Source organism: Herpailurus yagouaroundi, unplaced genomic scaffold (assembly GCF_014898765.1).
Source record: "Herpailurus yagouaroundi ecotype Mexico unplaced genomic scaffold, PumYag 164, whole genome shotgun sequence".
Taxonomy (NCBI): Eukaryota; Metazoa; Chordata; class Mammalia; order Carnivora; family Felidae; genus Herpailurus; species Herpailurus yagouaroundi.
Window position 1 is genome coordinate 11935704 of NW_024412405.1, and position 12366 is coordinate 11948069.

Consider the following 12366-nt stretch of genomic DNA (forward strand, 5'->3'; position numbering starts at 1 on the left):
GATACCAATGTGAACTAACCAAATTCACATTTTGTTTGTGACTGAATACTTTTAAGGTTCTGTCTGGTTTTGATCATTGGCCTAGGGTCACCAGGACCCAAGTGAAACCTCACTGATGCCAACTATGTTCATATCTTTATTTATAAAGTTTGCCCTGAATTCTGGTTGGGGCTCTATCACCACCTTGGCTGTGAGTGGCCTTGGGTAGCTTCTAAACCCTTGGTGAGTCTTAGTGTATTAAGTTGTAAACTGAAATAATTTAACTAGAAGATTTCTGAGATTTTATCCAACTAAAAGAATTATATTTTTAATTGAAATTGAGCAAAAAAAATTTCTTGAGACTATAAATCAGAATAGAAAAATTTTGATTAAAATATCCCTGAGAACATGCTATAAATTAAGGTCGAAGCAAACAACTTTAAAAATCAGCAGATTTAACCTACATATACGATCTCTTATCCTCTAGTACTAAACCATTTGCCACTAAAACTGTGAAATAGGATCTATCAGCACTAGAACTGTATTGCCTTGATATACATGTTTAGATCTGCAATTTGTTGTGAATCATATATCAGCCTTGAAGTCCTCATTGGCAGACTATCAGCTTTTTAAAGAATTTGACTTTTTAAAGTCAAATCTATGGCATATAATTGTAAAAATATTAAATGAACAAGGAAATAAAGGGAGAAATGTAATAACTATGCATCTCAAAAGTAAGGTTATGTTCCTTCATCTTTCATTTTCACCAGACATCACTCGGTTCTGATTTTCGTATTCCTGCTTACAAATAAAGGGGGAAAGGCTGTGGGTGGTGGGACGCATGGGTGTGGGAGGGTACACTGTTGTCTATTAGTGGAATCAACCCTTTCAGCTGACAAAGACAACAACCAAATCTTTAGATGGTTTATTTGATCTGCGTGAAAGAGTGGCAGTGGGATTTCTGGCACTTGAATAAGCGGAAACAATATTTTTGGCTAGAGAGACTTCTGAGTTCTCTCAGGGAGTCTTCTAGAAGGCCATCTGGCCCAAACAGTATTTCTTTTGTAAAGCCCTGCATTTGGAAACACAAATGAAAGGTGTATAAGCTGCAATCAGATACCTATGAAAATAATTTGCTTTCAGTATGTGGAGGGGGGTGGGTATTATTCTTTGTAATTCTCTAGATGAAAAGACTCACATGAGGAAAAAAACATCTTTCTTTAATAAGATATAAATTCCCAATTTATGTTCCAGCAGAGGGTTTGCTTATTAATGTAAACTTATTAATTTACATTATTGTTTTCTCGCGAGTGAAAGTAGAATGTTTCGATGATGTTTACAGTTATTATGGCAAGTAGTAACCTTGTTTTTGACCTTTTATAATTGTTAACTGAACCTAGATTTTAAAGGGGAACATTTCCTCTTCCTTGGTTTTTAGCCAGCTTGTGAAGCTATAACAAATGAAAATAACGAAAAAGTTAGACGAAATCCTTCCAAAACCAAATGAAGCACCTATAATAATGATCTGAGTAAAACTGAAAATGATGCATAGCCGTATTTGTGGTAGGATACTGCAGAAACAGGAATATTCTAGCAAAGTATCTTTAAAATCTATCACATGTAATATACTTTGCTATTCTTTCACATTTTTTTCTGTTAGAGTCTCCATTTATAAACGAATGGTAAATTCTTATATTAAGATATCTAGAATTACCTATTAATCATTTCCTTTAGCTGTCATTTTTTGCCCAAGAAGAAATGAATATGAAAAGAGAAAACATTTAGCACTGGGTTTATAATAGAGACATGAAAAAATATGCTATATCATAATATATGAATGTATACATATTGCATAAATATTTATATGTACTTAACATGTAAGTTACATATCATGACATAAACTAAATACTTGCTTGAGATGTTTTCATTTCAGTTATCCAATATTCATACTATGCACAATTTTTAGTTGATAAAAAAGAACTGTCAAAATCATATTTTTAATAAGCAATTCTAAATTCAGTTCTGAATAGAGAATTTTCAAATAGTGGAATTGCCACTAATATGGAAAAAATAACAGAAACAAAATCAGCCTTTAAGAAAATCCTTTATAAATTTAAAGTAAATCACATGGAAAGTGATTTATCCTGGCTAAAGTTTCTACCAATAATTTGAAGCTAAAATAATTAATGACATGAAGGTTATATCTCAAAATATATTTTTCTGGAAGGATTGGAGAAAGACTCAAGTTTGATTAATATTGTGGACATATATCTCACGACTCATGTCTGCAAGTTAGACATATTTTAGCTTATGGGAATTAAAATAGGAGCATAGAGTATGTGAAATGTTTTAAGCTTTTCCAACAGATTTTTACACGAAAGGTGAGCTTGTAATGTCAATCTATAGCCTAATTCCTATTCGTGGGGACTGTTGTGCCAGGCAAAATTCTTTAGCCTATAAATATCTATAGTTTCCTGAAACAAAGCAGTCACTAGTATCATTATCCCAAATGGTACCACTATGCTGAATGGTGACAGATTATATGAGCAGATTATTATTTTTTTAATGTAAAGAATTTTTTACCTGACATTAAACTAAGGGGACATCTTCTAATTAAAATAAAACAACAAAAAATTCTGTGACACCAAACTGAACTCCAGTAAGTTACCTACTTGTGATCTAAGTATTCCCACAAATTTTGTTATTTGGAAGGGACAGAAGAAAAGGTAGAACTTTTATTTTTGATAATAATTATTATAGTTATGGAATAAGAATAATTATTATTACTATAGAAAACACAAATGAACCAGCATTACCTGTGAACTTCAGCTATGGCTTTGGTCTCGGGGCAGAATATAATTTAAATACAATTTAAGTAGAAGTAGAGCAAGGCAAAAATATATAATTTTGCTTTCTTGGGTCATTTCTACTTAAAAACATTACTTGAATGAAATTTTCATCCGAGTGGGGAAAAAAAGGTCTTTTGGAAATTTGTAACTGTCTCACTAGGACACAAACTATCAGTTTCCTGTAGTTGAGAGAGTCACCTGTGCTTTGGACAAAATATCTGAGGGTAGATGTTTTCACCAGTGATTCACATTTGAAATAAAACAGATTAGATGTGTGTTGGAAGCAATACTTTATACAATTGAGCAACCTATTTATACTAAATCTTTACAAACAGAACACACATTATTTAAACCCCAAGACCCTTCAAGACCCAGAGTCACCTACCTGCAGACCCAATTTTTGTGACCAGCCAATTTATAGGCAAAGTGAAAGAAACATGCGAACAGGATAAAATAACCATATGTCCCCACTGGAAGCCCCATTACTTGAATCATTTAAACCTTGCTCGACAAAGCACCAGGAGAATTTGCTGTAGGAAACAAACAGCAATGGGGCAGAGAGGAAATGACCTAATAGTAAGTCTCCCTTCTGCTCTAATTTCTGAGGTTCTGTGTTCAGAAAAGCTGTCCTGTCACACTGTTGTGGAAGCTTATACTCCAACAAGAGAGCATTTCTTATTAAAAAAAAAAAAAAAAAAAAAAAAAGCCAATTCAGAATTTAACTTTTAAGTTGCCATCATCAAAAGGCAAGGACACTTTGGGACAATTTTGTTTGGGAACAATACTTTTAAGATATGATGGAAAAGTGTTTTTGCTTTCATTCAAGAACTGAAATGCCAGCAAAAGAGTATGTTTCTAGTTTGAATTTTGTTTGCTGGCTACCGAAATTTAGGGTAACCTCTCCCATACTCCTAGCTGCTTACAATACCAAGAGGCATCGTTTGATGTAATCCAATGTGAAAACCAGAGTAGACCATTAACGGAGGCAGTGGTGACCCAGACTGGAACTCTGCTTGGTCTGCCATTTTGATGACCCATATCTTGCCTCAGTTTATTATTTCAGTAAGAAGTATTTATCACATGCATATTCTTAGCTGGCAGAAGGTACACACAGAGAGGTGTAGAACATTTAGTGAATGTGTGCATAGGCACAGGCAGGAGAGGGGAGTGGATGGAGTTATTGGTATGTATGAATGGAAAAGTACATGGCTCTTCTCTTAGGTAAATACTTATGTGTATTCATGGAGCACCTGGGTTTTGGAGTCAAGATATAGAAATGAACATAAAACACAAATGTCAGCTTCAAAATATTTTTCTATAAACTGCAGTGTTTTTCCAATAGCCACTCCTGATTTGAAATCAAAGAACACTGTCCTGAAATTGGTGTCAGTCCAAATGGGATGTTTCTCATATCACATATTTTGCCTTTGGATTTTAAGTGCAGGTTTGTGCAAAGATGAGCCTGTGAGTGTGTGAGGGTGAACGTGTGTGCAAGGTCAGAGCTGAAGGCAGGTATCCATAATGAGCGGAGGGAGTGACCCACTTAATACTGTTACCCTCATTTCCAAGTCCCGGGATTTTTAGGTGTTTTTACTGCCAGTGAAAAGTGTTAAGTGGTACCTCTCACACTGATGTCACCAGTTCACCACCCAGAGCCAGTTTTTTTTTTTTTTTTTTTTTTTTTGTAAAGGGGACTGTTTAAGATTTAGAACCTTGGTAATGTTTCAACATTCTTTCTCTCCTAAGTACTTTTGCATCGTAGGTATTAAAACTCCACTCCTTATGTAAATAACAAGGCCGAGTTCAGATATTACCTCTAGGATAGATTTATAAATGCAACTTTCCCCCCATTCTCTTAAAAAGAGTCAAACGGTATTACTGCAAATAACCTTTAAGATAATTAACTGACAATGCTGCGAGTAGCATAAAATCTTCCTTCAGGCGACACCTAATTTAAGTGTTACTGGCACAAAGTGGAGACAGATTGCGCATCACCACTGCAATATTTACATAGCAGAAACCCACAGAGCAGGAAACGCGAGGCTCAATGATGCACTAAATTAGGAACAACCGTACTCCAGCGTTAATTTGCTCTCCATTCTATCCAAATCTCAGGTCCAGAAAATGGTACAGACACATATACAACCTCCCACTCTTAAATGACTCAACCGGAGGAGATTTTGGTACATTTTTGCCCCAAAATTAATATAACTTGGAATTTATTTCTTCTCTCCACAAGGACCATTTGATCAAACTGTGTTTATTTCATTACAACTTGCTCTCACTTTGATCTAAAATTATTTTCCTATGAATGTTGGTTGTATCTGAGTCTGTAGAGAAAAACTAAACAGACTTCTATTTTCTCAAAGGCTGCCAATATAGTTTATGAACAGAATAAACTATAGAGAGACTTGAGGGCCAGTTAGCGAAATATTCAGAAACATGGAAGGGCCAATTTACCTGAAGTGAATTTCTCACTGGTGAATGCTGTCCCCCTGCCCCCATAACTTACCCCTCTCAATGAAACGGTTTTTGAAACAAATGAAACAATATATTTTTTATATTTTTCCCCACGGTATTTTAAACACCAGTTTCACCCAAGGTATTAAGAAAACATTTACCTTTCCTAATTGTTGATGTTCTTTAAAGGCAGCGATCAGTTCTTCAGCCCACTTAATCTTTTCAGGGGAAGGAGAAAACTGTTCCTGAACCACGGCAATTTGGTTAGGGTGTATCACCTGCTTACCTACAAGAAGATTAATAACACCGGAAACACAAAACAACAAACAGATGTTCAAACAAAATGTTTCAACCAGGAAAGCCTCCTAATGCCTCACAGACTGTACGCAAAATAACTAATATTTTACAACTTTTTAAAAAGAAAGGAACTGCAATCTGGCAGGCTTTTCCAGAATACCACATAAGAAACCTAGAAGAATGGGAATAATTGTGTTTCCTATCCTATAGAAATACCACCTTAGCACAGATAATCTCTAATTTTTAGTTACAGGTGGGTAGACTGGCAGCTCGTTGGCTAATCCTTTGGCAGAAACTTTAAAGGATAATAACTGCAAATTAGAGTGATTATTTTGAGTTAAAGTATAAAAAAATGATATAACTCTTTCAAATTTTACAAGTTGTCTTTTGCTTATTTTGTATCATTTATCCCACCTGCCATGATTTCTTTTAGGAGCAGTCTGTTGGTTTTCATAAAGCTTACCAGAAGCAGATGTCAAATAGCGGCTTGTAATAACATATTTAATTTTCTTTCTTATAGATGAATACAGTGTGCCATTTCTAACCACCAACAGAAAACTGGATGTCAATGAAAATATTTTATTCAGTACAGTGACACAGAAGGCAAATTTGAACAGTGGTTTGGTCTCTAGATTACTCCGTTTTAAAATGTTTAAGTAAAAAAGTTACAGAAAGTTTCTCTACCCAAAAACATAACCAGATTTTCCCTTTTATTTTTTAATAGAACGAAGACTCAATATTTCCTTATCAATATTTAGATACCCCAGAAGAAATCTTATCTCTGTAGTGATAGCTTTAAAAAAGCTTTCTGCTTCTTTCTTAAGTTTAAGGATCTTAAGTAAAAACATTACACAAACATAAGACTCACAGGGTTCTATGAAATCATGAAGTCATTAAAAGAAACAACTTAACAATCAGGGAAGTATGCAATTGAATCAGGTCATTAATAAAATACAACATAATTTAATGATATAATAATGACAAGGTTATATTTTATTACATACATTATAAAGTTATGGACATATTTGGTTCTTTAAAAATGAATGTGCACTTAATGATAATTTGCTCTCCTAAATTTATTTGTCCATATATCAATTTGTTTTGCTTTTGAAATAGTTGTTTTAACATTTAGGCAGTACAAATTATACTCTTGATGTTTTTAAAAACGGTCAATTCCTGTTACTCTCATTATTCTATTGAATAGGAAAAAACCCAATATTTGTTAAAAAAAAATTTCTTAGTGTTTCAAGGAAAAGAGTTTAAATGAATAAATGTCACAGTATCTTTTCTTACAGTAGCAGAATTAGAACCTTTCACATTGTTATTTCATTCTTATCTGTCAGCACACTAATACAACATTAAAACCCTATACAAATAAAGCTGCTTTAAATTATTTGAGGAATTGTGCTCGTTTCAGCAGCATATATACTAAAACTGAGGAATAATTTCAGGGAACAAATAATACCAGTGATGATAAATGAGAGCTTTTTTTAATAGTAGGTATTGCAATTATATTTAAGTAATCTAATTGTTGTTACAATATTATTAATAAAGGATATCAGTTCTGGTAGTCATTTTGTACTAATTGTTAGTCCTGAATTTTATAATTTATGTACATAATTTATACTGATGTGTTAAAAGCCAGATTTCACGGGAACTTCTTGGTACAGACACTATGACTTGAGGAGAAAAACAAACTATTTAGAAATACTCTGAAACCATGGATGGCTTGCAAGTATCCATCTTTTAGGTAATGAGGGTAATTTTCAGATATGTGTTAAGTTTCAGAAATTTATGAACATCCATGTATGAAGTTATCTTTTGTCGATTCTTACATATCCCAACAACAGGACATCAGACTTTAATGTCATGTGGGAGTGAAGCAAATATTTTATACAGAAGAGCTGTTATTGGCAAGTTACTAAGGGTGCAAAATTGGAAGACATTAAAATTTATGACCATGAAATCCTTTTTACAGTACCACTTGATATATCGTGCTTTAAATCAATACCTGTCAAGTCTTTTAGGTGACTGTATGATGGTGTCATTTTTGTCTTCTACAAAAGACTGCAAAAAAGAAGAAAACCTACCGTGCTTCATATTTATAATCTTTCTTCTCAGCATGCAGGACTGGAATACCTGTGATGACTAAGTCAGCTGTTGAAGCTTTATTCCAAGATTTATTTTTGGCTTCTTTTTATAAAAATAATTCCTAATGTTAATAGCCACTTATAGAGCCAATGCATTGATTTAAAATCAATCTGCATGGACTGTGGCCCAGTGAAATAATGACTGCAGAAAAGAAACTATAACCTACTGTTTGCTGCATGGCTAACTTTAAAAAAATACAACTCATTAAAAATAATATATAATTTTGAAAAGTACAGAAAATCCTTATGGCACAGACTGTCCGTTATCAGCGTTACAGATATCACAATACTTCCACTTGATTTGAAAACTTTCAGCCACTTGCTTCAGATAGAGTGTTTCCCCTTCCTTCTGTCCCTCCTTCCTTCCTCACTGTCCTCCCTTCCTGTGCAAAGCCCAAGTTATGGCAATTAAATGACAAATAATTAGGACAAACAGATCAGAACTGGGTCTAAAATACTCAAAGAAAGCCCTTATTGTTTAAAAATACTACAAGTAATCTCATATCTTATAATCAGACTAATTACCTTTTATTGGTATATAGAAATATAATTGGGACAACAAAGCCCTTCTTTCTAAAAATTGCAAAATGGTTATGAAGTGTAGCTCCCCACTTTACTGACTTGTTCACTTGCATATATAATGGGCACTGTACCCTCTGTGCCTCCCCATCCTCCCCCTGCTTCCATTTGTGTGTGTGTGTGATTTAATACTCCCTGTTGTTGAGAAACAATAGTGCCAAGCCCGTAAGCTCCTCACGCTGAGTTGGGCACAGTCTAGAAATTTAAATCTGATTTGAAGTAACTTGTCTTCTGCGATTGAATTAGGGACCAATTTAATTCAGTCCTGTTTCCTGGAGAAATTCTCAAACTCCTTTACAAGTTCTGGAGCAAACATTTACCCCAGAGGTAGCTGAGGACACCCAGGTTATACGGAATGATGGTGACACAGGCCAGCATCAATTCAGTGTTTTCAAAAAAAATTTTTTTTATTGAATTAGTGCCCATTTCACAGCAACATCTGGCTGCTTGGCAGCCAGTGCTACACATTTTAGACCAACAACATCGAGGTCTATTAGATAGATTTCATGGAGCGTTTCTCCAACTTTTCCATTTGGGCTATTCCTAACTGGTCATTGGAAAGAGGCAGGTGTAACACACCAGAGACAAGGACAACCTCAGGGCTGGGGTAGAGGGACTCTTTCTTTCTTAGTCACTATTAAATGTAGGGAGAATTCATTTATTAATAGTTCAGATGATTGGAAACTATTTCTCTAGAAGAGATCACATTCGTTTATTAAACAAATTTGGTGGTGGAATCACATTTTATTTTGACTCTTCAGGTTAAAAACAAAAACAAATGTCAGAGCTTCATTTAATTCTAATGTAACATTAACATTGTTTCTTAGGTTGTTTAATTTTATTTGGGGTTAAACCACCATTCATTAAGAGATCTTTTACATTGAAGGTCACTGTATGAAATATTTATCTCTATAATCCCTAACTGGCTGCATTTCAAAAATATTTACAAAAGGGATAGTAAGGATGTTTGTCTCTTTTCCTTCTTATCTGGGTTCATTTCAGATCATGATAGTCTTATAACTTGCAGCAGCAGAAGAAATAAGAATAAAAGAGCTTGTGGTGTTTCTTATCCGCAGTTGCGTGTGTGTGTGTGTGAGTGAACACAACTGCAGACATGTGTTTGTGTGTAGAATCCTACTGTGGTTTTGAAAAAAATGGATTTCTATTGCAAAAACACAATTTTCGGTTGCTCTCCAGACTCCTGGGGATCTGAGTGATCGGACATAGCAATCAAGAGATATCTGCCTGCGCTCCAGGATGGGATTGCAGGGGACCCACTGATCTGAGTGCCAGCCAATGCCTGTAGGTGTCGTCAGGTGCAGAGATACGTACTGGGAGGTGGGACAGAAGGAAGGGGCTTGAAGTGGCAGGAGAATATAAAAGTAAAAAAAAAAAAAAAAAAAAAATCGAAGAACATATCACTGTTGTTTTTCAGAAATGAATTAATATTTTGAACGTTGGAGGAAAATTTTCTTCTATCCATCAACCCAAGTTCTTATGGCAATTCCCTCAAAAACACTTCTGTAATAGCTTCATCCCTCCCTGAGGGTCAGCAAAAACAAAATACTTAAGAGAAAAAGTGGTAACTAATGTAAAGAGAAAATAAAACGAGTGCTTTGTTTTTTGACTTGCGGAGCCAAAGGAAACCATGACCACTTATATAGCAGGTTCTTGCCCTAGATGTTTTTTTTTCACACGCCAGATAGAATAAGTATAAGAGACATGTGGCTGCAGCAGAAACACGACTTTCTGGTTATAGTTCTACATTTATGGAGTGTTTACGAATTTAGATACTGCTTCTAAGATGTCATCAAGAGTCATACCGGTAAACCCCATTGCGGCTCCTTCCCTGGACTGCCTGAGGAGCCCCTCTCCGTCTCGAAAGTCGATGTACACCAGATCTATGGCCTGCAGACCGAAGGCCTTCGCTATAACAATAATCTTTTGTCGGGCGTACAGAATATCTTGGGCTTCTTTACCACTTGTTGCACCTGAAATGGGATGTTGACAGCAAAGGGAGACATTAACTCTGGAAACCAAACCCAGCCATCTATTGTAGAAACTCCCTTTGTAAAGGCATCTATGTCATCCTGGGAATTGCTCCCCAGCAAAACTATGATTCTAGTATAGACGAAGAAAGGGATATGTGGATGCAGAATTAAATTTCATATGTGTCTATTTCTCTTGGAAGGCATCGTTCAGTGTCATTACTTGTGTGTGGAGTAAGAAAAGGCCCCTCCTGTATCTCAGGAGATAGAATCACAAATGATGGGTCCTAAATTACTTCTGGTGTATTTTTTCCTTCTTGCCATTGCTTGGAAAGTATCAATCCAAAGACAGCACCACAAAAGGTGGCCGAGTGGCTGTGCAAGGAAATGGTTAACTTCTCTCACCGAGCACAGAAATTTGCGTGCTGTGGTTGCAGTGCCCTGCCATAACTAAGGTTCTGAGCCAAATAGAGCAGCTTCAGGGTTTGGACGAAGAACTTGGGGAAACGGAAGGGCACTCATTTTGAAAGAGGCAGAAAGTGTCCACTGAACTGTCGGAAACACAAAAGTCTCCTGGAAAGGCTGGTATTAAAATAAGTTCCTTTTCTTTCACCCTAGGAGCGGGTGTGTATGGAGTATCACTGTTTCTATTTGGACCGTGACACTGCTCAGGGAAAGCGCCAGTATTGAGGCCACTGGAACTGTGGTTCTGCAAATGCTTTGTGGCCTTGGCCTCTTTTCTAGGTATGTCCACAGTCTCTAGTTATCCCTGTACCCAGACCAGAGGCATACTACCCAACGGATGGGGAAGATCAGTGGAAACTAGCATGCTATCTCAATAAATGTTTAATAAGAAGAGTTCCGAACTATACTTTAGGAGGAATTTAGGATCTATTTTAAATAATATTTGCATACTACATTTAGTGTAGAAAATGATTCATTAAAGCAAATGTGAAATTGCTTTAAATTTGTGTTAGAAGCCTAGACAGCCCTCATACTGATGTGAAAATAAAATATTTAAGCAATGGAGAGGTTGTTCATATATTATTATGTACAAAGTAGATGTCATATGTTCCTGAACTACATCTGAGGTTGCAACAGGCTTTTTATTATTTCATACATGAACAGAAGTAATAATGTAGTGTTCTGGAAGCAGGACAGCTATGAGGGGCCCTAAATTATCAGAAAGTATTGCCCATTCAGCTGAACAACCATTGTCATGGTTGGTAAATATATATATTGTCATGTAAATGTCCATTCATGAAGGGGCAAAGAAAAAATACATCCATCCATACACACACGCACGCACGCACACACACATGCACGCACACGTGCATGCACACATAGAGACTGAAAAAGAGAGAGAGAAATGTGATACCTATGCTGGCTCGAAAGTCTTCTCCTCCAAAAACAACAGCATCTAGAAAAAGACCCACTTGAGGTCCGGTCTTTAGTGCTTCTTCACACACGGTCTGTGAAGGAAAAGAACAGAACCAAATCTCACAGAAGTGAACAGTTTGGAGAGAAGCAGCCTGATGTATTTAAGTGACAGAAAGATCCAACTCTTCACACAGTTTGGCTGAAAGCAAACTAGCAGCCCTAAAAATGTAGTCCAAATTCACTTCTTTTCAAAGGCATTTAATATTGTCAAGATAAGTATGTTGTATAGATTTGCTTTGCTTAATGGACTGTAGGAATATAGTTATAAAGGTATTTTAATATAATATTCAAATCGTAGTTCATCTAATTTCTAGAGAAACTTTGAATTAACTCATTTTGATTGTACTATAAATTATTTCTGCTTTTCCAAAATTCATTCTTGCTTTAAGAGACTCTCAAACAATAAACATAAAACATAACAAGAATTTTTAAATCAAATTCACTGGATTATTTGCATTAGGATCAGGATTTCTTAGTAAATGGCCTCAGGACTAAAGACATACAAAAATCTACAATTCCAGAGGGGAAAATAAAAATGCAACAAGACATCCAAGATGTATTAATTAGCAACTTCCATATTTCTATGTGAAAATAAAGATTAATAACATTTGTCATAGCTGGAAC

General features: G+C 35.5%; 1 protein-coding gene across 9 annotated transcripts in view; it reads right to left on the bottom strand.

Annotated features, from left to right (window-relative positions):
* CLYBL (citramalyl-CoA lyase) overlaps positions 1–12366 on the bottom strand; it is a 277204-nt gene that overhangs the window by 32775 nt on the left and 232063 nt on the right. For 8 of the 9 annotated variants that reach the window (XM_040487161.1, XM_040487162.1, XM_040487160.1 and 5 more), the window contains exons 5-7: positions 11681–11774; positions 10138–10305; positions 5450–5574 (exon numbers count right to left, since the gene is read on the bottom strand). In XM_040487161.1, coding sequence (XP_040343095.1) covers positions 5450–5574; positions 10138–10305; positions 11681–11774 — 387 coding nt within the window. Of the gene's footprint in view, positions 1–1178; positions 1431–5449; positions 5575–10137; positions 10306–11680; positions 11775–12366 lie in introns of those variants that run through there. The other variant, XM_040487163.1, reaches the window with a different exon arrangement.